Source organism: Diceros bicornis, chromosome 2 (genome assembly GCF_020826845.1).
Source record: "Diceros bicornis minor isolate mBicDic1 chromosome 2, mDicBic1.mat.cur, whole genome shotgun sequence".
In the NCBI taxonomy this organism is placed as follows: domain Eukaryota; kingdom Metazoa; phylum Chordata; class Mammalia; order Perissodactyla; family Rhinocerotidae; genus Diceros; species Diceros bicornis.
The window spans coordinates 13,964,096-13,992,062 of record NC_080741.1 but is presented as its reverse complement, the minus strand read 5'-3'; the positions used below and the strand labels follow the sequence as shown (position 1 = coordinate 13,992,062).

At 38.2% G+C, this 27,967-nt stretch overlaps 1 protein-coding gene across 1 annotated transcript; it reads right to left on the bottom strand.

Annotated features, from left to right (window-relative positions):
- Window positions 1-102: 102 nt before the first annotated feature.
- COPB2 (COPI coat complex subunit beta 2) lies at window positions 103-27,967 on the bottom strand. Its single transcript, XM_058552006.1, has 22 exons — window positions 27,863-27,967; window positions 24,117-24,254; window positions 20,289-20,375; window positions 19,967-20,093; window positions 18,957-19,105; window positions 16,940-17,086; window positions 15,996-16,095; window positions 15,201-15,343; window positions 14,746-14,945; window positions 13,244-13,354; window positions 11,189-11,277; window positions 10,996-11,102; window positions 9,792-9,935; window positions 8,992-9,122; window positions 8,530-8,737; window positions 4,203-4,313; window positions 3,002-3,216; window positions 1,465-1,557; window positions 1,193-1,373; window positions 939-1,007; window positions 712-783; window positions 103-472 (listed from the first exon to the last, which is right to left on the bottom strand). The coding sequence occupies exons 1-22, from the start codon at window positions 27,863-27,865 to the stop codon at window positions 377-379; spliced, it is 2,721 nt and encodes a 906-aa protein (XP_058407989.1). The 5' UTR covers window positions 27,866-27,967; the 3' UTR covers window positions 103-376.

Sequence of the window (27,967 nt, the reverse complement as noted above, 5' to 3'; positions counted from 1 at the left end):
AGAGAATCACCTAGCTGATCTCTAGGTGAGGTGTAGTTTTGGCTTAGCCTTCTAAAGCTGGAAGCCTGTTTTCATTATTCAGAAAGGAAACTTTGAAGTATCTTTGTTAATTCAAAAAATTTTATGAGATACGGTCTAATAACAGTATGAAAAAAATCAAAGCCCATCTTTGTTTTAGTTAACAAGGAAACAGTGATTTAGTTGCTGCACATAAACTCCTTCTAAGAGGAGGAGGGCACTGTGCTCCCGGTGGGCCACAGTGTTCACATATAAAAATCAAAGGAGTTTCTCAGAGTCCACAGCACTGCGGTAAGGGTGATGATCAATACCTGTGCATAATAATGAGCTGTTTAGTTGGGTAAATGGGAAACATTATTCAATCATCCAGAATATCTTCATCCAGGTTGATATCTGTTGTGTCAATATCTTCTAAGTCCAAATTATCCAAATCTACTTCCAGTTCAAGTAAACTCTGCAAAGAAAAGGAAGGAGGTGAGTTACATAGTACTGTGTTAGAGACAAGTTATCTCTGATTCATAATCCAAAGAGAACCAAAACAGGTCAGTCCAAAGGGCATCTTCCCATTCAAAGCCCCTACTCTGAAACTGATTACATCACTTAAAACGCAGAGGCCTGCACATTCTGCAGACATTCATGGGAGGGAGGGAGAGGCTGGGGTTCCCATAGGAAGTTTGGGTGTGATGTCTGTACCTTTTCTTCTTTTTTGGCTGTGTGGGAGGCCACAATAACTGGAGTAGGAGAAGCAGGTTTTCCATCAAGTTCCTGAAAGCCCAAGTGGAGATACATATAAAGACAAAGGAATTTGTTCAGGAATTTAAGTTTTCCCCAAAGGAAAGCTGATCAGATTTAGGAAGTGGGAGATGATACTTAAAATGAACAAGTCTCAACCAGGTTATCTCCTGTAGTATTCTACTGACCTGTTGAGCTGCAGATCTTGAGGGCTGAAAGCCTTTTGCCTCTTCTATAACATTTCTTTCTTCATTTGGCTATCAGAGAAGCAAGCAATGATGAAATATTCTGAAGTCATAATTCATCTATGAACTTGGCCTAAATCCCAGACACTAGCTCTCAATCCAACAATCATGTGTGTAGCACAGTTCAAACCTTAAGTTGAGAATGCACTTCCACCCTGCAGTCACACTAAATGAGGCCTGGCATCCTGGCCACTCACCGTGACAAGTGGGTATTGTTTGGCTGGCCACAGATCAGCATGTGTTTCCTTTACCCATTCTTCCACAACAAAGGCTTCTTTTAATCCAGGAAAAAGGTTTTCATATTCTGTTGGATCAGCAAGGGATTCCGCTGCTTTCTGATTGACTTTTGAGAGATTTTCTCTCCAGAGTTTCACCACCCTGTTATAGATACCATGGAACCAAAGGGAGACTGAATAAGTGTGCTCTGTTTTTATCTGCAACATTTCTCCCTAAAATTAATAGTCTGTACCTTGAAACCTGACTGGGTAAGTAAGTCCGGGCCAGGAAGGCAGCTTCTGGCAATCGTCCAGTTCTAATCAAGAGCTCCAGGCAAGCATCAAGCCTAAAGATGAAAAAGGAGAGGCACTGTTACCAAGAAGAAACACTATAATGATGGCACTTAGCACCTTAAAGAAATGTGGATTTAGTGTTGCAAAGTCAGCATTCCTTCCCCAACTCCCACACATACTTCATTTCTGTCACTGAGCCATTAACTTGTCATCACTGATGTGTCACATAATCAGTGGACTCCAGGAGTATGAGAGATAAGACAGCTTTTGTGACCATGTTCAATCTCCTTGTTTTAACAACTAAGAAGACTCTAAAGGGGCTTTTCCAGACAAGGCAGCTTAGATGAGCACATTTTAAAGGCTTCAGGAAATATAGCAGAAACTCAGTTTCACAAGTGGGAATACTGAGGGCAGTGTCTCCAACGTGGGCTGTGCTGGATGATCCAGTGGTGCCCAGTAGGAAAATAACCAAGTATCTATTTTTTCTTAATTTTAATTTTTTCCTATGTAAGTTTGATAAAGGGGATAATGTGTTTTAGAATTGAGATTTTTTTTGGATTTTAGAAAGGTAATACAGTATATACACTATACCTAACATCCTCAGCATCAAATAAAAGTCACAACACTAACATTCTGCAATAACACATGAATACTAAATGCGATAAAAACATACTAAGTGGCATAAAAGCAACTCATAATAAATATCTGAGTTCAGGTCAGGTTTTGCCATCAAATAAGTCATAAAAAACTTCAAAATATTTTTGGATTTTTGAATTATGGATAAGGAATAGTGAACCTATTCTTACATATATAAATATAAATTTATAAATATAAACATTATAAATACATATATTGGGGTGCACATTCAAAGTTTTTATAATAAAGTGTGGGGTTTAAAAAGTATTAGGACAAGGTTAATGAATATTTTTGTGTCTTACTTCATAATATGGTCAACTAATGTTGAAATGATACGGTCTGCACTAACAGACTTTTAGAAATCTATGACATTTCTAAATGTCATATTGGCTACAGTTGGACTCAAATCTAAAATTAACTGGCATCCTCATCTCCCTTTATTCTTGCCATGAACAGATCAGAATTATCCCATTTGGGTAAAATCAACTGCCATTCAGGTACCAACTGGGACAGCACAAGAGCCTCCTGCTGTCATAAAATAAAATGGCCTCAGCCAGTGAGTGGAAGGGCTTTTGAGAAAGGAATTTAACATTTATCCCAGTTGAGCTTCTCTAAACAGCTCATTTTGCTCAAACATTCAGACTAAATGTGCTGAGAGCATCCCTTGCTGAAGGTGAGTGCTGCTGTAGCACTGTCCTCCTCTGACTGCCCCACTAGCAACAGCCTTCGGCCAGGCATCAGTTCTCTCTCCAGGGTTCATTCTTCACATTCCTCCCCAGAAATCACCTTTCCAAGTCAATGCAGAAATAAGTGCTTTTATGTTACTATGCTACCTCTTTTAGACCTTGGATCAACACTTACTTGCCCTGTAAAAAGTAGCTCATGAATGCCACGTTATTCTTGCCATCTCTCTCCGCACCCTCTGCTAGCTTGTTCACCATACTAGCGTTTCCAGAGGCAGTGGCCAAAAGCAACAGACCGCCGTAATCCTGTGCGTGGTGCAGGCACTCCTGGGCTAGGCCAAACTGACATTTACTAATAGCAAGTTCAGCAAGTTGTTTCCACTTCTGTTCTGACTGCAAGAAAGAGTTTCCAAGTTAAAATACCTTTGGAAATAGACATTTGGATTTCCAACATTAACATTATTCCATTAACCTGAGCATTACTGTGCAGACAATGGGAGATTTTATATACATACTGAGCTGTGCTTGTTAAGTTGGTTCTATTAGTCAAGAATGGAATGACAAAATGTATCATGAGGAAATGGAAATTATTCACATATACAAAATTAATAAACACAATTTTAATGATGCATGAATAATCATCATCAACCCCATTACCTTTCTATTTTGTAATTATACAGTGAAACTAAAAGTAAAACTAACGGTAGTTTTAGGGTAATTAGATTGCAATTATTTTAATGAGTGATTTAATATCATTTTTTGAAAGAGTAGAAAATTGCTTCCTATATCCTTAAATATTTAACAATAAATATTATCTGTCATTTGTAGCTTCTCATAAATCAAATAAAATGCTGCACATTTGGTGATCTTAACATAGCTAAAATTTATTTAGCACCTCTGAAATGAATTTACCAGTAAATGCTAGAGTTAAATCACAACTGGGAGCCCTCAATATACAAAGATCCATAAAAATGTCATTAAACTGTCTCAAAATGTCAGAACCCTTCTTTAAAACCAACATCTTTCTCAGTAGTTTGGCAAATTACTGCTATGTCTGCATTCTTTCAGAGTTCCCAGAATACTTTATCTACTACCTTATATCCTTCCTTCTCTTCCAAAACAGATCTCAAATAAGATATGAAAATACTTTTTCTTAAACAAATTAGAATGCTAAGAATATATCCAATATAATCCATTTAATTTATGCAAAGATTAACATAATGCATTTTCTAAAAAGACCAAAGAGAAGCAATAACCTCACCAAAATGAGTCACTAATATGCATTTCAGAAAATTTTTAATAACACAGCTTACACTAAACACATAGAAGTACCTACTGACCTTTCCATCAGTTATGAAAAATCATGAATTAGCACATACCTCTGCTTCCACTGCTAACTGGTATGCAATTTTTAGTTCTCCAAGCTGAAGAGCCAGTTCAAAGCGATGCTCAGGATCTGTGGATACTGTAAGAGCTTGCTGCTTGAAGCCCTAAACAGATAAAATATATGTACTTATGTATGTATATAAAGATGTGTGTGTAGTCTGTATATATATGTAGTGTGCACACACGCACACAGCAAATCATCCATTTCCCTCAAACTAAAAATACCCTGCTGACACAGAAACCCCACTACTTAGACAAAAGTAACAGATAACAAAATACTCTTTAGTGAGAAGACAGGGAAAAATTAAGGAGTCATTAAATTAACTGATAAGAACAAACCTGGCAGACAAAATTTAGTCACATAATATCTACTGTTTTCTAAGCAGGGAAGCTGACCAATGCTAGATAAACTCACGTAAAACAATAAGTAAAAATGTAAACATAAACAGAAATGTCAAAAAGAAAAGGATTTTGGAAAGTTGACTGAACAAAAGCCATTTCAACAAAAGAAAGGCACAGTGGTGTAGACCTAGCTGTTCATAATCTACTCACTAAGCTAGGCCTTAGAGATCATCTAGTCCAGCTTCTCAAAGAAAAGGCAGTCAAATATAAAACTTTCTAATTTTCTACAATCTGTAGGTCACTGCACAAACAGTTTGCTTTCAGGTCCTGACACTGATTGGGTGTCATCACCTATGTCTTTACTGTGGGTCTCACGTCCAGTTTATTCATCAGCAGGCACTGCAGAGGGCAGGAAGTCTAAAGTTACCTTTCCACGCTCCACTCAGTCATCAGAAACAGGCTTTTAAACCAGCTATTGTAATTACTAAGTTAGCTTCTCCCCCAAACGGTACTGATGGGGTCTGCCCTATGGGAAAGCTCTTTAGCTCTAGCAAAGTGGTGTGTTAGACAAAAAGCTCAGACTTCAGGAGACTTCATCAGACCAAGGGAGAATGCTCAGTTAAGGGGGGGTCAGGATGCAGAGGCTAGACAGCTCTGACTTCTGTCCGGCTGGGTCTTCACGATGGCTGTATCACTGTGTTGAAAATGTTTTAACTTCAGACTATACGAGCTGCCCCTCCCCCACCCGTTCATGAGTACAATGTAAACAAGGCACTCTGGATAATCTGCGTTACTCCTTGTCCTCCCTGGCACTGATGGAGACGATATAAAATACAAGAGTGGAGGACGGAAGATCTGTGGAGCTAGTCAGATACAGGAAGGGCAAAGCAGATGAAATGAGGTGGACTAGGTACACTTCTGTTTCCCCCAAATCCCCACTGAGAGGACACCAGAGGGATTCTGTTTTTAAGGCATAAACTCCCAGGGACACACAGAAAGGCAGAGAAGACATCAGTAACAAAATTTTGGAAGCTGGAAAGCTGGTGAGAGGAATATAAACACTCCTATTTAACTATTCAGTTAAAACACTAGAGAAAATGAATCCCAAATCAGGAGTGAGGACAGCATAGAAACAACCCGATTCCCATATGAGAATCCCCAATGGGCAGCTCGTGAAGGGTAGTGCTAAAACAAACAAAACTGCCTGAAAGCCTAGAGAAGCAGCAGTGAGATACTGCAGGTCCCCACTCCTCTCCGCCCACCTCTCGACACACACAGAAGACAGGAGGTTTCTTCTCTGGGAGGGTAAGCTAGAGGGTCTCCAGTCTGAGGGATACCCTGCACACCTGGCAGGAGTACTAAGTATCAAAAAGAAAACCAGAGATTGTGAGAATGGACACTGAGACTAAATGAAATACTAAATACTGAAACACCAAGCCGTTTTCTACTCAGCCTCCAGAATGATGGTGACTCGGGAGCTTCTCTGTAAACTCTAACCAGCCCAAGGGGTAAGACTTAAAAATCCTAAAATGTCAATGAGGGCTATATGCCAACTAGAACAGTGCCTGGTACGATGTTAAGTGCTCGTTAAATCCATTAGATGAATACACTGACACTGAGGTTCCCCAATCGAATGGCCCAGCCTCATCACACACTGTGAAGTCCATACCCAACAAGCCTACCCACAAACTCAGACCTTTTGATCTGCTTCTCAGACCTCCACTCTTAAATGAAGGTCCAAGGGTCATCAGATAGCTGAGGAACATCTCTAATAGGAAAGACAGAGATAAAAATGAACCAATAACAGCACCTTGAAGGAAGCAGACCATGTAGGGGGAAAAGAAAACTTCAAAACAACCAAAAAACCTATCATTCATATCCTCAGAGAAAAAAGAGAAACTTCATCCACAAACAAGAATAAGATTTAAAAAGTCCAAGAATAACAAAATGAGAAAACTAATGGAGAAGGTCCAACATTTGAGTAACAGTTCCACAAAGACAGAACACAGAAAACGAAGGAAATCATCAGAGAAATGATTCAAGAAAATCTCTCAGAAATGAAGACATGAGTTCCCAATTAAAAGAGCTCATCTAATATCCAGCAGAATGAATGATAATTGAAGCCTATCAAGGCCCACCATCATGGTAACATTTCAGAACAGGGACAAGATCCAAAAAGCTTCCAGAGAGAAAAAATAAATCAGGTACCAAGAATCAGGAATATAAATGGCTTTAGACTTCAACAATTACTAGAAGCTAGAAGGCAATGGAACAATGCATTCAAAATTCTGAGAGAAAATTACCTCCAACCTAGAATTCTATATCCTGTTAAATGGTCAAATATGTTTTAGAGCAGAACAATGGCACTTTCAGATGATGGAGGTCACAGAAAAATTTACTTCCCATTAATAACCCTTTTCTCAGAAAACTACTAAAGTACATGCTCCAGCAAAATGAGGGAGTAAACCAGGAAATAAGATATTAGAAATAGGAAACAATGGATCCAACTCAAGGGAAAGGCAAAGGGAAGCCCCAACATGATGGTGCTGGGATATCCATCCATTATGAGAGCACACTAGTGTGCCTGAGGCACACTAAACATAGTGAAAGAAGGTTTCAAGGAAACCTGGGGAACCAGCAAAATGTAGGGAGAATTAACCAGTTACTACATAGAAAAATAAGCAAAGGGAAAAAAAAAGAGTTATTAACTCTAGGGAAAGCAAACAATTGTAGGAAGGTAAAGCTATAAAATACCACACGGCTCAGCTGTGAACAGTGTTTAAAGAGACATAAAAATATAAACATTGAATACTGATCAAATCAAAATTACGACATGACTATATTTGGAGGATAAGGAATAGGAAAGTGGTATGTATGTGGTAGAAGCAGAAGGGCAAAAGAAAGAAAAATCCTTATCTTCTACTGAGTGGGAAGTCACAAAAATGCCTAAAACTGGGAAACAGCAATATAAGCATGTTATTTAGAGATGTGGAAATAAACACCAAGAGAGTCAGCTAAAAGAATTAAAAGTGATTAATTAAAAGTAGAGAGAGAGAGGGGCCGGCCCTGTGGCTTAGTGGTTAAGTGCGCGCTCCGCTACTGGTGGCCCGGGTTTGGATCCCGGGCGCGCACCGACGCACCGCTTCTCCGGCCATGCTGAGGCCATGTCCCACATACAGCAACTAGAAGGATGTGCAGCTATGACATACAACTATCTACTGGGGCTTTGGGGGGAAAAATAAATAAATAAAATTATAAAAAAAAAAGTAGAGAGAGAGAAAGGAGTGCTGTTTTTTTCTTAAGCCTTGTAGAACTTGATACTTTGTGTACATATAACCGATTAAAAAACATTCCACTAAGAAAAAGGCATATCACTAATGGTAAATTTTATGTTATGTTTACCACAATACAAAAAAAGAGGGGCCGGCCCAGTGGCGTAGCAGTTAAGTGCGCACACTCCGATTTGGTGGCCCGGGGTTCTTGGGTTTCGATCCAGGGTGCGCACTGACACACTGCTTGTCAAACCACGCTGTGGCAAGCGTCCCACATGTGAAGTAGAGGAATGTGGGCACGGATGTTAGCCCAGGACCAATCTTCCTCAGCAAAAAGAAGAGGATTGGCATCAGATGTTACCTCAGGGCTAATCTTCCTCACAAAAAAATAAAAGAAAGAAAGAAAAAAAGCCAGCTAGGATAGAGAGAAAAATGCAGCATAGAAACGAAAATATTGACAGAATGGCAAAGAAGTCTACAGAAAGAGAAGACTGATAATCACTCCAACATTTGAAAGGGGTACTAACGGCACTGAGAAAGGACAAGTATAACAAGTGACTCAAATTTACAGGAGAAATTCCATTGCCATAGGAAAATCAGTGGCAATTAAGAAATAAAGTTTTTCAAATCCATAATAACATTCTTTCAAATTGTTGGTTTTAAAAAACACATAAAAAGAAAATAACAAACAAAAAAATCCTCTTACCTGCTTTTCCAAAAAGTGTGCAACCCTGGTCCTCTGTTCTTTTGGAATGGTAGGAAGGACCTTATCAGCCATGAAAAAGTCCCTCCGCATGACAGCCGTCTGGTACTCCAGCACAGAGACCAGCAGGGAGTAGCTAACGATGTTCAGTTCTTTATCCCCCAGATACAGCCTGTTGTCTTTAGGAATGTAGCCCAGGAGATACATCGTCCTATAATCGTAACAGAAACTAATTTACAAGTAAGCCCAAATCAGTACATAAACACATACACCCACACCCTGTCTCTTGTTCAAAATCTTTCCACTTGACTGATGCAATTTTGGTTAACAATCGCCAACCTACCAAAACTGTAACACTGAAAAATCAGGCCTATTCATTGCTACAAGTCAGCAATAGGTTTTGTTTAAAAAATATAATTATAAATTTAGGATGCTTAAGACAAAAGCAAAACAACACTCAGCTACCTGTCCAAGTGGGCAATGGTGACTATTTCTCCTCCGACATAATAATTTAATCTGTTCACAGAACTTGTGTAAATGAAGCAATCGCCTACCCACAGCCCTGTTTTCACAATTTCCTGAATCTCACCAAGAACCTGCAGAAAGAAAATAAAATCTATTACCTTATTCAGCATTAGAAATCCTGTCAATAATAAAAAACTGAATATAATTGGGGGTGATAAGGTAGAATGAGGAATGCAAAGTAAAATCCTACTTCAAGAAAATCTGTCCTTGGAATTTCTAATCTTCTTTCTTCAATTGAGAAAAGATCCTGGATGAGTATTTGTAATGTAAGATCTCACTGTTGCATCAAAGCTATGACCTAAAAAAGTATTGATCTAAGCTATGACCTAAAAAAGTATTGATCTAAACTTCTAACACACATGAAACTGGAACAAGAAGTATTTCATAAAATCTTCCAGGACATCTCCATAACAGATGATTTATCTTCACCATTTGACAGCTCATTTAAATCATTCTGGCTAAACTGTCTTAAGACCAAAACACCTTCTAATTTCCTTACTGAAAGATATCAAAGATAGTCTAAAGATTTCCTAAAATTAAAGCACAAATTTCTTTTAAACATATATACTTTCAGACCCTGATCTTTGAGACAAGATTTTAATTTTCATACTCCACCAGAATTCCTTAAATGCTTAGTTTCCCCAAATCTAACTTATAATAAAATGTTAATATCAGTGAAGTTCTGTTATAAGAATATAAATCATTTAGAAACAAAGCTAAAGTTGTGCTGATGCAATTACCTCAAAGGCATCTTCAATGCCATCTTCAGTAACTCCCTCATGTGTTTCCTGTGCAGCCAAGACTTTGTCCGACAGATACTTAAGGATAAAAAATGACTCCTCGGTAGCAATACAGACAAGCTCTCCAGAGTCAGACCAGAAAATCTGCAACATGACAAACAGAAATACAAATGATTTTCTGAGTGGATATGACAAACTGCATACACTTCATTTCTGTCAAGATTTATCTTCTTATATTAAGATAAAAAGTATGCACTTCATTTTATGTAGAATGTGTGTGTGTATGTATGTATTTGAGAGGGTGGACAGGGCAGTCTTATTCTATTTAGCGTAGAAATGGAAAGAGCCAAGGGAGACAGGATGGAGAGCTGTCAGTAAGCATTGGATGTGCTATAATTTAGAAGAGCAGTAGCTTACTCCCTATTGCTCTAGAATAGTATTTCTCACCCTTTTTTTCATTATTATCCCCCCAGGAACCTTTTTAGGCATTTTTTTTCTAAGCACCTCCCCCTATAAAATTTGAATACCACAGATACTATATATATACTTATACATATATAATGCATATATGCATACACATATGGCATATATATATATACACATAGGAATATCTATGCTTTACAGATAAAAAGAATCAGTTTTTTTCACCCCCCAGGAACCAATTTTTGCCCCGTTGGGGGCACTATTGCCCTGCTGGGAATGCACGCTCTACAAGACAAAGGCAGGACCCTAGGGAGGTGTATTTGTCTCCAAAGCTAATTTCCTGACAGTTAAGGCTGTCAAGCAGGTAGTTCTCAAGGTAGGAAATTTTGTCACTGGAGAGTTTCCTGAAGTTTACAGCCATTCTCAGGTAGAGTATGAAAAGGCTTTCTGAATTGTGCAGGAGCTCCTCAGCCCTTTCCAAGTCAAGAGCTCCCTGACTTCTCTTCAAAGCATGCTTTTTTTTCACTCTGTCAAAAGCCATTTAAAATATGAATAGCACTTCACATCTGTATAAATTTTTATACTTTTCAAAATACCCAATATCTACTGCCTCACTCAAACACCGCAATTCTGATTTTCTAAGCAATCCTGAAGTAAATGGCACCGTGTCCAACATAATGGAACAGGGACGGCAGTGTACAAAGACATTTCTTGGCCTCAGGGACCCAGAGCTCCTCACAAAGACGCACATTCCAAAAGTAACAATGGAAGGAAAACTCACGTGTTTCGGCTGAATTTCAATTCTGCGTATGAGTTCTGTATTGTCCCAGTCATAGAAAGCTAAGCCATTTACAGACCTGACTCCCAATAAGAAGCCTCCATAGATACCTAAAAAGAACAAAAAAATTTTTGTTTAGATGTTTTTGAACCATTACAAAGCTTCTAAAAATGTATCATATATAAATAGCACTCACTTTCAGCTCCAAAATCTGGTTTAAATGATTTTTTTTCCTTAAAGTTCTTAAATATCTTTACAATACTGTTACTCTCTCTTATCGCATATCTGGGGGAAAAAAGGGAAGCAAACATAGCATATTATACATTAAACCATAATTCTACCAAATGTCAGAAATATCTTCAAATATATTTGAGTAATAAACTATGGGTTTCACACTATTACACAAATTACTAGGGCTTACAAACTATTTCAGAAACTGAAAAAGACTCAAGTGTCTATTTATAGGTGAGTGATTAAACCAACCATGGTCTATTCATGCAAGGGGAACCAATTACTGATCCATGAAACAACATGGATGAATCTAAAAACATTATGCTGAGCAAACGAAGCCAGACATAAGAGTGTACACTCTACACCTCCATTTATATGAAACTCTACAGAAGATAAATCCAATCTACACAGTGACAAAAAAGCAGATTAGTGTTTGCCTAGGGCCAGGGAGCAGGGGCGGGGAACTGGCTGCTAAGGGAAACAAGGGGATTTTTTGGGATGATAGAAATGTTCTGTATCTTGATTGTGCTAGTGGTTACAGATTGTATACATTTGTCCAAATTCACTGAAACTTACATTTAAAATAATGCATTTTATTTTGTATAAATTATATCTCAATAAAGGTGACTTTAAAAATAAACTTTTATAAGTGGCTCACTAGTCAGCCATGTTTGGCAACAACTTAAAAGATTGTGTATATTCATGCCTCTGCCTTGAAAAGAGGGGCTGTGGCTGTTGCTGGATATTAAAGAGCATCTGAGAAAGTGATCTGATAAGTGTTTTGCTCAAGATAGGAAAGATGCTGATCAGGGTCTTGACTGGATAAAGCTGAAAGAGCGAACTATCAAAACAGGGAGAGGTAAGTTGAGAGAGGTAAGGCAATTCGTGAACTCTAATTTTGCTGAAGATGACAACAAAGTACCTTTTAGTATAAGGGACTGTGCATGTATGAGTGTATTTAGGAAACTTACGAAAAGATCAAAGCAATTTCTTACCTCAGTAAATCTCATTGTCAAAAAATTTTTAAAAACATGCATCTTATTACACAATGCTGAGGCTCAAGTTATCCACTGTTCTGGGTGGGGGCAATACAAAATATGGGGAAAACAAAACTAAGAAAACTGTGAAGACATAATTTAGTTGTGTGGTCTGAAAAAACCAAAGCCTTAATGTTTATTACCTGCACCAAGAAGGAATCAAAAAGGAACCACTCAGTGTCTACCTCGTATAATAATTCAGAGTTCATTTTTCCCATTTTTAATGAAAACATTTGGAATTCAGACAGAATTTCTTTTGTTAAGAATGGGGGGTGGGGGGCCAACCCAGTGGTATAGTGATTAAGTTTGTGCGCTCCGCTTCAGCGGCCCGGGTTTGCAGGTTCAGATCCCGGGCGTGGACCTACACCACTCGTCAAGCCATGCTGTGGCAGTGTCCCACAACAAAATAGAGGAAGACTGGCACAGATGTTAGCTCAGGACCAATCTTCCTCAAGCAAAAAGAGGAAGATTGGCAACAGATGTTAGCTCAGGGCCAATCTTCCTTACCAAAAAAAAAGAATGGGGGCTGAGTAACATCACAGAAAATGAGTTTTAAGAAAGATTCAATGAAGTTCTTATCAAGATGACATCAAACTACAGCATCTCTCCCAACTAGCTCAGAAACATCCAGGAGCATCTCAGGACACCAGGTCACAGGGAGAGCCTACTTTGTCTTGAGCCCATAAGCACCAGGCTCTGCCATGGGCTTCATCAAGAAAATGGATGGTGGGTCCCCAGTTTAATGGGATTGTTAGATCAACTTGAATGAGCCAGCTCAATAATGAATACAGAAATGGCAAAGGCAGCTCACACTGCACAGCTGCCTCTGACTCTAATCTTCCAACAGTCAGCTCTCGTGAGAACTATTCTTTAACATGGAGAAGGACAGCCTACAGTGAGCCTCGGGAACCTCTTTAACACAGCCACACACAGAACCCCCTGTGCCATCAGGGCAAGCTCGGTATCACATAGCCAAAACTTACTCTGAAGAATCATGGGCCCATGCAAACTCCTGGGCAGACCCAAAGCTCTTGTTTCTCAATGCCATTGCCGTGTAGATGATGTACTCGCCATCACCACACACCACAACAAACCTAGAAATTACAGAAGCCGGGGGGGGAAGCAGAGAGGACCAATGACATGTAGAAGTTAAGAAACAATGATTCATCTTTATGGTAAAATATTTCTAATAACAAATATTATTTCAGTTGACTGTTACAATTGAATCTAATATCTTTTAAAGTTACACGTTTCTTTGAATACAGAGCTAGACATAAATATTCCACCCAACAAATCCAAAAGCAAATTATGAAGATGGTGTTATTGCTGAAAATATTATTGCAATGGCTTTCTCTTATAAACAAAGAAGACTTGGACAGGAAGATGAGAGAGGCTGCAGATGCATAGAGGGAGGATTCTAATAATTCAACTAGTATTTGTTGAGCACCAAAATGCCTAGCACTTTGCTCATTACAATTTACACCATAAGAAGGCACTATCTTGTTGCAAGATTATCTTCATTTTAAAGCTGATCATTCAAATGAATAAAAATACCTTAGTCCAGTTTTTAATGACTGTTAAATTTATCAAAATAAACAGAATATTTTAACATTCAAATAATGAGTAAAAATAGAATGATGCATAGTCAAATAAAATTTTCTCAATAAACATAAACAACTCTCTTTAAAGTTATAATTTAGAACACTGTAGTGGCTGCTATTAGATTGCCAAAGGTAAAATGCAAAACTTACAGCAAAAAATGTTTTATGATATTAAGTGAAAAATATATAATGCATTCTTAATCTTCATAAGAAAATTATATTACAAACAATTATAGATACTATTTACTGAATGAGGCAGCATACTTGGTTTATATAATTTGTCCTTTTCAATAGTCAGGACAGCATTATAAAATGCCCAGATGTATTGTAAAATAATTTTTAAAGCTCCACACGTTTCAACTCATTGTGCTAGAAACTCCTCTCTCACAATACATTTGGTGCTTTCTAAATCTTAAGGGAGAAACAGAACTGATGGTTCAAATTATAGATAAGCAGCAGAATTATTACCAATCCCAAAACTTTTTCAAAAGACACATACCACAGAATCAGTTTTTTCCCTTAAGAGCAAATGAGTCAGCAAGTATTTAGAGGGTACCCACTAAGTCTCAGGATAAGACATGATCCTTGCCCTCAAAGAAGCACAAGCAGACAAACCCAACCCATCTGAAATAAGAGTAAACAAAACTATTTAACCGTTCAAAATTGTGTGGTGGGACAAGGCTAGGAAGGCAATGCTTTCACCTTGCATGCCAACTCAATCAATTTGTATGGCTGCCTGCAGTTGTGTTGAGAAGGATTGCGAGGCCAGGGCAAAAGCTCATGAGGAATGCCCACCAGAGGGCAGGAGTGGTATATGCTATGGATATGCAGACCCTGCTCTAACATACTCAGAAGCTCAGAGAAAGATTTTGGTGATGGCTTACCGCCCATTAGGATTGTGCTGAATAGTCTGAGGGTATATTTCACAACTGCCCATATCCTTTACTGCCAGTGGCAATCTTTCTCCATCTTTAATTTCAGCATCACCCATTGCTTTTAGGTTGGCCTGCTGGACTTCTGAATGTTTGGCCCAAATTATCTTTCCATTGGCATCCATGGACATAGCAGGTTCTTCCCGACCAAGCTGGAAGAATGACAAATGGCTCTTAGCAATGAACAGGAACACAAATGAAACTACAACAAAATAAACATTCTCTATTTTCATTTAACAGAGGACTCCTTTCTTCCACTTTAAACCTCCAGTGCTTAATCTCTTGTGCTTAGTGAAAGAAGTGCCAGTCTAACAAAACCGGTGACTAGGAAGATGACTGTACTAATACAAGGAAAACTGCTTCCCCTATGTCCATATAATCAGAGAGATAGTATAATTAGAGATTACCTTAACAATGATGCTCCCTTCATCATAGCCCAAAGCGACATTGTTGGACCCTCTCAGACTGGCCACACACCACACCCTCTCCATTCCATAATTCAATGTGCTCTCGAGGCGATAGGTACTTGAATGCCAAATACGCACGGTTCCTAAAAAGAACAGTGTGAATACTCCTTTTGATTTGAACATCCAACAATGAACTATGTCTGGTGAACCAGCCACAGGGAAGTCTTTATATTCAAACAGAAAACACCTCCTGGCAGCTTAATTTTTTGATCTATAGTCTGTAAGTGACTTTATACAGCAACATAAATTAATAATAGAAAATTTATGAGAAACTAAAACTAACAAATGTGATTTTAAGTGTGAAATAATGACAGAATTTCCTGGGTACAGTGACTACTATGTGCCAGATGCTTTATACATGTGGTTTCTTCTCATCTTTTCACTATAATCCTATGAAGTGGAAATGTCTGTTCCCATTTCTTAATTTTCCCAAACCACACATCCATGAAGTGGCAGAGCCTGAATCTGACCCCACATTTCTAGACTCCAAAGCACAGGCTTTTTCAGTTTTTCACTAGGACTTCCAGGTGTCCTCTTATTTAAGTAATAGAGTCAAATACATTAGAATCATGATATGATGATAATGCCCCTTTACTCTTTGATAGCTCAAGTATTCTAATCTAATAAAAATATCAAAATCTTTGGAAACCTCCACTTATAATGCAGGGCACTACCCGGCTTAAATATCCACTTAGTAATTATAAGCAGAGGAATAAGCATACATTTCTAACTTACCATCTTCTGAACCTGTGATGATGATTGGCAACTCAGGATGAAAACTGGCACAAGACACATTTTGGGCATGTCCCTCCAGTGTTTGTACACATGTTTTATTCTGTAATCAAGACACAGAAAACATTTTTATTAGTGAAAAACAAGTCACTCATCCTTTATTTTCCCAGTGCACAGATACATTATAAACGATAGTGGTTATGATAATCTAAGTAGAATTCAATACAGAAATTTCTGAAATAGAATTATCTTGTTGTGTGCATATTTTCTCTAATTATTTGGTAGTACAGGCAAATGTAACTATCACATTTAAAGAAGAAAAAAACGCATCCCTCGCCCAAAAAGACCTGGCTTTCATCTGAATATTTTCCCCCCAAATTCCTAGGGTAATGTCTTCAATATTTTTATTCTGTATTTAAATACGAATGTGAATAAGTTTCTAAGTAAAACTGGTTTTCTAGGCCTCATTTTATTAACTGCTTGTGGAAATTTTGATGAGAAACATAAAAACAGAAACTTAACAAAATCTCAGAGATCAAAAGCATGGTAACAAGAGCTCATAACTAGGTTTACAAGAGTCTACGTGGCAAAATACCTGTACCATGGCTGTGTCCTGACACTATTCACTGATCTGCTGGTTTTCAAATATAAACGGAAGTCTGCCAATGAGGATACTAGAGGATGTGAAAATTCATTTTAATTAAACAGTTAAAATTTCTAATTTCTCCTATTAAATGAAAAATAAATATGGCATTTTATTTTGAAAATTGTGACAGGCATTTATTTTCATATGGAGAATAAATTGGGACCACAGTTTAGGTGCAAATACCGAGGGCTTAAGTTGTTATGCTATGAACAGAATTTGACAACCCAAGTTTTAACTGTCCTGTAAGAAACAGTGAGAAGCATGTCAACATACGTCAAAGAAGGTTATGAAAAAACCGTACCTGATAGTCCCATATTTTAACAAGACGGTCATCTGCACCTGAAATGAGGTACGGTTTGTCGCCACCACTGTAGTAATCAATGCAATTCACGCCTTTCTCATGTCCCTCCAGAGTGAAGTTTGGTGAGGAAGAGCCCAGCTGCCACACCTTCAGAGAGCAACAGCACTGTCAGTCAATACGGGGCCTCGCTTTTCAGAAGGCAGCTCCACCACTTCTGACATATTATATAAAATGCCAGAGCCCAGGAGAGAGAAACTAAAGAATGTTCATTCTTTTCACCCATTTGTTTTTGTTCTTTCTCACTTGACTTGAATTTCCAGGGGACAGAATCACTATGGCATTCTCTGAAAACGCCAATTTCCAGGCTTTATCTCTAGAGATTATGATTCAGTGGATCTACAGTGAAACCCAGGAATACAGATTTTTAAGAGACACTGCAGGTAATCCACAAGCTACACTTTGAGCAACACTAATTTAAGGGTAGGAAATGATTCTACGAAAGATTTTAACGTAAAGCTAACGAAAGTGGATTTAATAAGATGTATTAAAAGGAGACAAGTACCACTTAATTAAAAAATTAAAAATATGGAAAGTAGTCAAACACTACTACAGTACTGGTATTAAGCTTTATCTTGACAAGCATTTATTGAGTGCCTACTACATGGCCCTGTGGGGAGTATAAAGATGCGTAACAAATGTTTACCACTTACTGTATACAACAAACTTTACTAGAGCCAAAGAGAAGACCATTCTTGTTCTCAACGTATATCTAATTTAGTGAAGAAAGTTTAAAACTAATTTCAAAGTTTCCAACCTATGTCAAAAGCAAGGACAATCCAATAAAAGGAAAAAAAAGTAAGGTCAAAACTCTAAGATATTCAGACATATAACATTTAATAATAAATGTCAGACAAATAACTTATAACATTTTATGTAAGTTAAAGGAAAACTAATATAAGATGTAAACACACGTGTAAGCAAAAGTTAATGCAATATATAATTTTAAATGTATGCATGCAGAGATATCTGAAATATTGTAATGGAAAAAGGAATAGGACTGCACTCATGCAACATGTATTAAGCATCTAGTACAGGCAGGGCACTGTGCTGCTGGATACTGAGTGTCTGTTTGGGGAAGTGGGAGCGACACACAGTTCCTGCCCCAACATCAACATTTCAGGGAATACAGATTTCCAGAGACACATTATTCAATGTGAAGCCATAACAGAGGAAAAAGCAAAGAAGGAATGGGATTAGCGTGAGTGGCTCTGTCTAGACGTGAAATGGATGTCTAAAGAGAGCTTCTCAGAGTAAATAATTGTGCTAAGCCTCAAAAGATGAGTAGTTCTCCAGAGGAAAATAAATCAAAAAGTGAGAATAAAGAGTACTGCATGCAGAGGGAACAGCTGAATAAGGTAAGGTTCTATGAATATTCATGGCATCTCTAGAGAACAGTGAGTAGACCAGGGTTAGAGGAGATGTCTCATAAAATTGGCTGAGGCTAGTCTTGGAAACTCTTATATTCCACACCAAGGCATTTGGCCTTTTATCCTTAGATTGGGAACTGAGAAGATGGAATCCACGTTTTAGAAAGCTAACTGGCAGCAGTACGGAGAAATGGAGGAAGAAAAAGAGAATGGAGGCAGATGAAATTTAAATATAAAATAAATTAATAATCAGCACAGGTCAACAATAAATGCTTTAAAACATTTTTAAGGAGGAAACAGTAACCTAGAGAAGATAACGGCATTTTTCTTATTCTGGGTTTGCAGAGGTTTAAAAGTCTTACAATATATTGCTCCCACATGGAAAAACACTCCTTCGTTAAAAGCACCGAGTTGCCACAATATTTTCTAAACAGACTATGCCCTTCTAGATCAAAATGAGAAGTCCTATTTTGAGCTTTTGAGAGAAACTTCTAAGACAAGAATAACTTTCTGGGCAGCCAGTAGTAAAATACCTAAAACAACTATATTTCACCAACAATCACAGCTGACACAAATAGTGGACACCCTACCTTGATGGTCCTGTCCAAAGACGCGCTGGCAAACTGATTGTTATCTTTGGGGTTGATCACAATCTGCATAACATAATGGGTATGTCCTTCAAACACTTGTGAGCAAGACCATTTTTTATCCCAGTCCCAGAGCTTAATAAGCATGTCATCTAGGCCAAAAGAAAGTCTCAAGTTAGTTGCAATTTCCATTTCTTTCATTCAGAACTAAGATGCAGGGTCTGTGCCTTTTAAGGGAGCAAACATAAATCATACATTCCATGACTTACAGAAAAAGAATCAGAACTGAACAGATTTTTTAAAATCCTTATTTATTCTAAGAAAAAACTTAACTTTCTACAGAAGAGTAGAGATAAAAGAGAGAAATTACTAATAGCAAATATAAACATTTCATGAAAAAATTTAAGAAAGACTCAGGGCTTTACAGGATGACAAAAGAGTAACACAAGTTGGATTAGAGTCTAAGAATGACTGAAAAATGATGGCAATGACTGTTAAAGGAATAAGCATTTGCTCTTATAAATACAAGACTGGTTAAAAAAAAGTTTTGAATTACTTCTCAATTTTTAAAAATGTTTCAAAGAGCTATTACCAATTCAGTGCAATCTGTTTTAATTGCCCTCCAAAAGTCCACTGTTTTATACGTAATACCAAGGAGCAAACTAATCTGAAAATAAAGATAAAACTGACTAGGGTATATGGCAATCTGCCAAACTCACTCATCAGCATGTAAATAAGCTTTCTGTTCAGCAGATGTTTAAGCATCTAGACCTTCAAGTCGGTCTTCCTTGACAGGCATTGGAGCAATTGCTATACAAATCCTAATCAGAGTTGATATTTTATTAAAATACAAAAGCAAGCAGCATTGACAGCACATTAATGGATTTAAAGAGTTTAAAGGCTGCTTGGAATCAGAACTCTACTTGTAACAGCAGTAAAAGAATTGCATGTCTCACTGAATGAAAATGAATTACTCAAAGAGACACACATGATCAAAAGAGGTGATCTCTTACCGCTGCTGGTTAGAATGAAAGGCTGGGTTGGATGAACAGCAATACAGCGAATGTAGTCTGAGTGCGCTTCAAACATATGAACTCTCTCCAGAGTATTGTAATTGAACACTCTAATCTGCATGTCATCCTAGAAATGGAAATTTACAAACCATCATTACTGTTATGAATTGCACAAAAAAGTATATTATAGACTCAAGGTATAAAAAGTCCATGCTCCAAACATTGCACTAATCAACAAATCAAGAATCAAAATTCTGAAATTCATTTACATAATCATTGACCAATTCAGAAAATGGGATTAGAAATTCACATAATTACTTACCGCTCCTGTCACAACCCAATTCTTCCTTGCAACAAACTTTGCAGCTCGAACAGGAAGATCACACACTTCAAATGTTTTCACCAGTGTCTTTAAAATTTAACAAGAATATACACTTTGAGTTATGAGAAAATAACTGAAAAATCTACTGTTATATTTAAAACATTCAATTATTTAGATCACTTCTAATTTAAAAATATTCTCCAGCTAAAATACGAAAGCTCAATAGTCGAAAAAAATAGATGAGTCAACTTTTCTTTAACAGATTCAAAATTATAATACTTATAAAAGATAAAAGAAAGCAAACGTCCACAAGATGGACTTCCAAATCCTCTGTGCTCCAGCCCTTCCCTACTTCTCTACCCTCATCTTTGGCTGCTCCCAGCCTCACCTTTGCTCCTGTTCCCTCTGCCTGAAAACCCACCCACAGAACTATATACTCCCCTTTCATAAGGTAACACCTTCGTAATTACATGTTTAATGTCAGTCGTTCCTGCTAAGCTCCCTAAGGGTAGGAATCTTGTTCACCACTGTATTCCCAGAGCCTAGAACAGTGGCTGGCAAACAACCAGTGTGTAAGAAGTATATGTTGAATAAATTAGCTCTTAGTTTCTTCTTTGTAAAATGAAACCCTTAAACTCATAAAATAAACTCATAAACAAGATACAATTCTTTTGTACACTTCGCAATATGCTTCCATACAAATGGTATTCATCTTTTTAGTGAAGTATGAGAACACAGTGATTCAGACGCCCCTTCAAGCTGCTCAGATGGACTAACTTACACAGGATAAAGGTAGAAAACTAGGAGACCCCCCTAGAAGCAGCAGGGATGAATGCATCTCTTCATCCTCCCACTCTGATGCCTTGTTCTTCAAAATTCTGAAAATCAAACTATCATTTCTCAATCTCTCTTTTTTTTCTCTTTTGCTGAGGAAGATTGGCCCTGGGCTAACATCTGTGCCCATCTTCCTCTACTTTACATGTGGGACGCCTGCCACAGCATGGCTTGATAAGCACTGCATAGGTCCACGTCCAGGATCCGAAGCTATGAACTCCGGACTGCCGAAGCGGAGCGCGTGAACTTAACCACTACACCACTGGGCCAGCCCCTCAATCTCTCTTTTTGTACCAGAGAGTAATGAAAACAGTACAATCTTACTGATTGATTAACCACGTGCACTAAATAAAAAGAGTAGGGACTGGTTCATAAGAACTGTTGAGCCTACTCTGGCTTCCCAAGCCAGACTTCAAAGATTCTTCAGACAAAGACTGAATAAACGGGGACATCAGCTCCACCCTGTACAACCGCTACCAGCTGACTATGATATAGACACTGAGAGCAGAGAGAACGTGCACTCTATAAGATGACACAAACCCACGAAAGCTCATCAGGAACCAACAAATCCAGGGATCTGCTGAGCAGTGAAAAAGCTGCTGCAGGGCCGGCCCCGTGGCTTAGCGGTTAGGTGCGCACACTTCGCTACTGGTGGCCCGGGTTCGGATTCTAGGCGCGCACCGACGCACGGCTTCTCCGGCCATGCTGAGGCCACGTCCCACATACAGCAACTAGAAGGATGTGCAACTATGACATACAACTATCTACTGGGGCTTTGGGGGCGGGGGGGAGGCGGATTGGCAATAGATGTTAGCCCAGGGCCGGTCTTCCTCAGCAAAAAGAGGAGGATTAGCATGGATGTTAGCTCAGGGCTGATCTTCCTCACAAAAAAAAAAAAAAAAATAGCTGCTGCAGAACAAACAGTCATGGCTCAGGTCCATGTTAAGTGCTGTGGCTGATACAAAAACAAATGACATGAGAGATGGTCTCCGCAATCTAGAAGCTAAACAACCGAAAGAGGAGGAAACGCTACACACTCAACACACAAACACCCAATGTAAATCAGGAAAATAATGACTAATATTTATATGGGACCTTATAGGTCTCATACACAATTTTATCTAATTTGATTTAATCCTTTTGACAATCTTATAACGCACGCAAGGCAACAATATCATCTTCATTTTAGATAAGTAAACTGAGCCTCAGCATGGTTAAAAGGCTTGCCTACATCATTTAATTAGCAGGACGGCTTCAAATTCTAGCATACTGATTTTTTAACCATTGCACCCACCACCTCAAAGAGTATACAATATCTCCTTATTTAAAATTTAAGTGCATTTGAATTTACTTCCAAAAACCTTTCGGCTCTTTCAAGAATTTTGCTCTCAATATACATGAGTGGCAATAACTCCTACTGGTGGTAAGTAGAGGGAAAAAAGCAGGGATAACCCAAAATAGATCAACCATTCAACGAACACTTACTGAGTATCTACCATGAGCCTAACTGCCAGGCATGTGCTTGGAGCAACAGTGGGAAATAAGATTAGGGTAATCCCTGTCCTCACAGAACCTCCATTCTTGAAGGAAAGAAAGAAATTAAACAAGAAATTACCAATGAGATGAAATATGAAAGGGGAAGCAGATGGCCCTGCGAAAGAGTACAGAAGAAAAACGAGGCAAAGTGGATGACCCAGATAAAGCAGAGTTATGTTACGGCAAAGCCTGCAGAAAGATAAAGGAAGTATACCTGGGCTTTAGAACATACAACAGTGAAATGACAGAGCTGAGAGATAGCTAAATGGATCTGAGAGAGGGGATCCCTAGGAAGAATTAGGAAGGGTAGTGAGGTGGGAGAGGCACCAACATTATCTATTAAGCATAAAATCAGAAAGGTTTTAAACATTTGGATGGAGAAGTAGCCCCCCACCAAAAAAAAAGAAAAAGCAGTTAGCATGCATATTATCTGCATCAAGGCAAAAGGAATTCCCAAGATAAAGATCTGAAATTGCAGAGCACAGAAATCCTGACAGTGATACAGTGATAAACGGAATGTTTATTATTCATTAGTTCAAGAAATAATTATTGAGCACTTACTATGCGTCAGGTAACATTATAGGCACTGGGATACAGAGGGGAACCAAGTGTTGACGTACATGAAATGGCACTGGTGGGGGTCCTGGTTTCCTGTGCAGTCATTACTGTTTCTTTACACTGAGACAAAACTGTAAGAGTGTTTTTAGGTTTACTTCTGACCTTGGTTCCCTAAACCTGTATCTGCCATCTTAAATTCCTTAAATGTGAATTTTACGCACTTAACCTTGGATGTTGAGGATAATCAGCATATAAGCAGATACATCACTGTATGGGATACTGCTTACTATCTGTTCGGCACTTTGAAAGAGAAAGATTAGGGCTAGTCAAGAAAGACTGGGAAACATGAAATAAACTAATTTGAAGGATACATTATTTACTCAGATGAAAGAGAATAAAACACGCATTTAAAGCACATAATCTGTAAAATGCATATTCTCATATGTGTAATCAAAAGCTGACTACAAATATTTCTCTGATATAATCTATGATTTGTATGGTTGATTGCAAGTTATCTGCATATTATTACATTGAGCACTTGGGAAAAAATAAAATTAAAAATCTTATTCTTAAGATTGTTAGAATATTCACTGAATGGAAAATTAAGTACTATTAAATACTTTATCTAGAGCAAGTGATCTTATATTGGTGTCAGCTTCCTTAATTTCAAAGAGCTAATATTACCTACATCAGAATTTAGTACTTAAATATCGTATATAACGAGCCCAGAACAGTATCTCCCACAAGCTATACCCTCATAAATGTTAGTTCCTCCTTACTGAAAATACTTTGTCCCAATTTGAGAAAGCAGTCTGCAGATAGCTACTGGACTCTGTTATGATATTCTTCCTCTTTCATTATAAACACAGTATTTCTAATAAAGTCCTTAAAAATTCCTACCTGTGTTTCATGATTCCAAACGCATACACTGCCATTGTAAAGACTCGCCAACATCCATGGCTCTGTAGGATGCAAATCCACACTCTTAACTCGATCAGATCGAGCAGTGAGCTTTCTCTTGATATCAAGTCGCAGAGGCTAAGGAGAAACAACATAAAAAAAAAATTAAATTGCTATGCCAAATAAAACGTGTTTGAGATCTTAACTAAAAACAGTGCATTAACAGGCCTACGAATCAATTCAGCTTCTACTTTGCTAAATTGGAGACACAATTTCAAGTCTAAAGTACCTATTCTCTACTTGCACATACAAAAAATAAGAATATTTAAAATTTTTAAATTTATAGCAACAATTGTCAAACTTTCTGGTCTCAGGACCCCTTTACAATCTTAAAAAATTTTGAGGATCCTAAAAAGCTTTTGTTTATGTAGGTTATATCTATTGACATTCACCATGTTAAAAATAAAAACTGAGGCAGCTTTAAAATATTTATATATTAATTCATTTTCAAATAAAAATAAACCCATTATATGTTAATTTAAATAACATACTTTTATGAAAAATAACTATATTTTTAAAATTAGTGAGAAAAGTGGCAATGTTCCATATTTTTGCAAAACTCTTTTAATTCTGACTTAATAAAAGACAATTGGTTTCTCCTATCTGCTTCAGCCTTCAGTATGTTGTGACATGTTGTCTTGGTTGATGTATATGGAAAAAAACCTGACCTCACAAAGATATGTAGTTGGAAAGAGAGGAATATTTTAATAATTTTTTCAAATAATTGTGGATCTTCTTCTTTGATACCAAAACTTGACAAATGATAGTTTCTTAAAGGTTAGTTACAATGTGAAATCTGAAACCACATAAATAAACTTTTTACACTTTGTTACATTAAAATCCGTTGGTCTATTTCGCATTTTGAATGGATGGCTCACTCATGCTTCGGTTTGTAACATCATGCATTGGTCATTTGGAAAATGTTGGTTCACTGCGTTATGCAGATCTTCCAAATGCTGACACATTTCATCATACAGTACCAAAAAATCACATTCATTAATATCATCATCTACCTCAACTGATAAGTCTTTAAGTATTAGAAATCTGCCAAGTTTAGTGACAGACAAGTTTCTAAAATTCTAATTTTCACTTGAAAGCTCTAATTTTATTATTGGCAACAAATACTGTCAGGGACCAGCTAAACTGTTTCCGTTTTTAGAAAATGTCTGCCAAATAATAAAGTCTGAACAGCTACAGTTCATCCATCATTGGTTCAAGGAAAGCCTGCAACTTAAACAACAGTATGCAACAGAAGTGCTTTAAGCATACTATCCGTTTCATCACACAGAATACTTAAAAGATGTGTTCTCAAGTGTCGAGATATAATAAAAATAATTTTTACAGCTTCATCAATGACATTCTTAAGTGAAATTGGCTTTTAAAAAAATAATATGACAATGAAGAATATGCTATCAGTACAATTTGGTGACACTGAGCCAGCAGGTTCACCTTCCATTACTTTTACACCATCAGTGCAAATATCAACATAGCAAAAAAGGCCAACAGTGTCTTAGTATTAGGAAAATAGTTTTAATTTGTGGTCCTCCTGAAAGAGTATGGGGGTCTCCTAGGAGATCATGGACTACACTTTGAGAACGTTGGTTTATAGAATATCTAGTAAATAAATACAAAAAATCTACTAAATCACGACTGTGTATATTTTACCATAAAAGATGTTTTAAATGATTGATTACTAAGTAAAAGTGATGCTCCAGGAAGGTGGGTCAGGGGACTGAGCAAGTCCAGTATACCTCTACATATCCCCAGTGCACAAATCCCAGTTTAAAAAGCATAGCCAAGAGCTCTTGCTATATTTCTCCCAACATTGAAGTGACTACTTTCAATGAGAAATTGTATTAGCCACTCTAGAACACAAGGATGAGGAAGATACTTATACTGTACCCTCAAGTCTAAATGTCTCCCTCCATCTTTCAAAACTGGATGCATTTAGGACTCAGCTTAAATGCTACTGCCACCAATATGATCTTTCTGATTACCCAAGCCAGAAGTATCCTTTCCTACAGGATCCTATAGGATTTAATTTCAATCTTTAACATCTGTATACACATCTCTTTTTGTTTTCTAGAGCAGATGCTCCTTAAGGGCAGGGTTATTGCTTATTCATGTCTTGATCTCCACAGCACCTTATACATTTGGGTATGGGGGTTTAAGAACAGACAGTATAATCCAGGTCTAGAGAAACATGCTGGATTCAAATTTCAGTTCCACCACTCATTTCAAACGTCCAATAGTGGGCAAGTTTACTTAACTTCTCTCAGGTTTGACGAATGTAAATGAGGGATAACACTATTATCTACCTTTTAGTGTTATGAGAATTAAATTCAGTGTTAATCAGTTAGAACAGTGCCTGGCCTATGGAAACCACTCCATAAACGTTATTTATAAATCACTCTCCCAGCTGTTGTGAGAATTAGGAGGCAAATGTTTAGCAAAGTGCATGGCACATAGCAAACATTCTATGGTAATGAGCAAATAAATTCACGTTTTGTATCTTATAGAAAAGATTAAAACCTTTTAAAGAACAAAGCAAATATTTCATTATGAAAATACACTCTCAAATGTAAAGATTGCAAAAGAAAACTAAATTAGGCAGATCCAAGAGACTTTTCCAAAAATATCCATTACAGAAAGCACAGCAGACCCCAGACCAGAGCAGGTCATCTGTAAGGTCAGGTGGTATAATTAAGACTTGAGGTCTTATTCAGGGGCTCTTAACCTGGGGACCCAAGGAAGGGGACAAGGGTGGGGGTGGGGGTGTGGTGTCTGTGAGTGAACCCACGGAAATTTCATGCATTTTTCTGGGAGTAACCATAACTTTCATCAGTTTCCTCAAGGAATCAACCTCTGTGGTATTTCCAACTCTCTGCAATTTGCCTTGTACAAACTTAATTTTAAGTTGTAAAATAAAGGCAGGAAAATGTTTAAATATAAGATACTAACTTTCTTACATTTTTTCGGAAAAGATATTCTCACACATTCTTTTCTTCTTATTATAACATTTGTGCAAATTTATTTTCAGGTCTTGAGGGTGACGGTGATAACAGAAGTGCTGTCGTGACTGCCTTTCTTACCAGCCACTATATTTGCAAATGCAGAAAAGCACGCCAACCAATTTTATAAACACCTCCCCAACCCTTCTTTTCCCCCTAGGAACTCAGGCTGGGATCCCAAAGCACATGAAATTCCACTTTTGACTCCATATACACTTTTATGGGGGGGGCTTCGCTGCTTAAGTTCGTAGTTTGTGGTAAGCACACGCTATAACAGGAACAAGCCCAACATGAGCGCAAGATCAGCTGCTGCCGTTTTAAGGGCAGAATGCGGTAATTTTGCCAAAGCCTTCCACGGAGTTCAACGTTTTGGGCCTCTTGTCTCTCCCGGCCCCGCAGACCCGCTGCAGACCGCGGAGCGCTGACAAACGCCGTGAGCACCGGAGAAATCGGGGACCCCTCAATTCCAGGCCCTGCCCCCCAAAGCACCCCGGACTGCTGGGCCCCACCGCCTCCTCCCTCACAGAACTCAAATCCGACCAGGACCCCGAGGGCCTGAGGCGGCGGCCGCAATGGGAGCCCGGGCCGCTGCTCACCGCGGCCCCCAGCCCAGGAGCCGCAGGAACAGGCCTTGGCCGATGGGGCCCCGCTCCCTCCTGCAGGGTCAGGACCTACCATGGCTCCGTCGGTCCGAGCCCGGGCACCCTCACTTGCTAACCACGACGCAGTCCTGAGACACCCACAGACCCACTGACCCGCGACGGACTGACGTGGAACTTC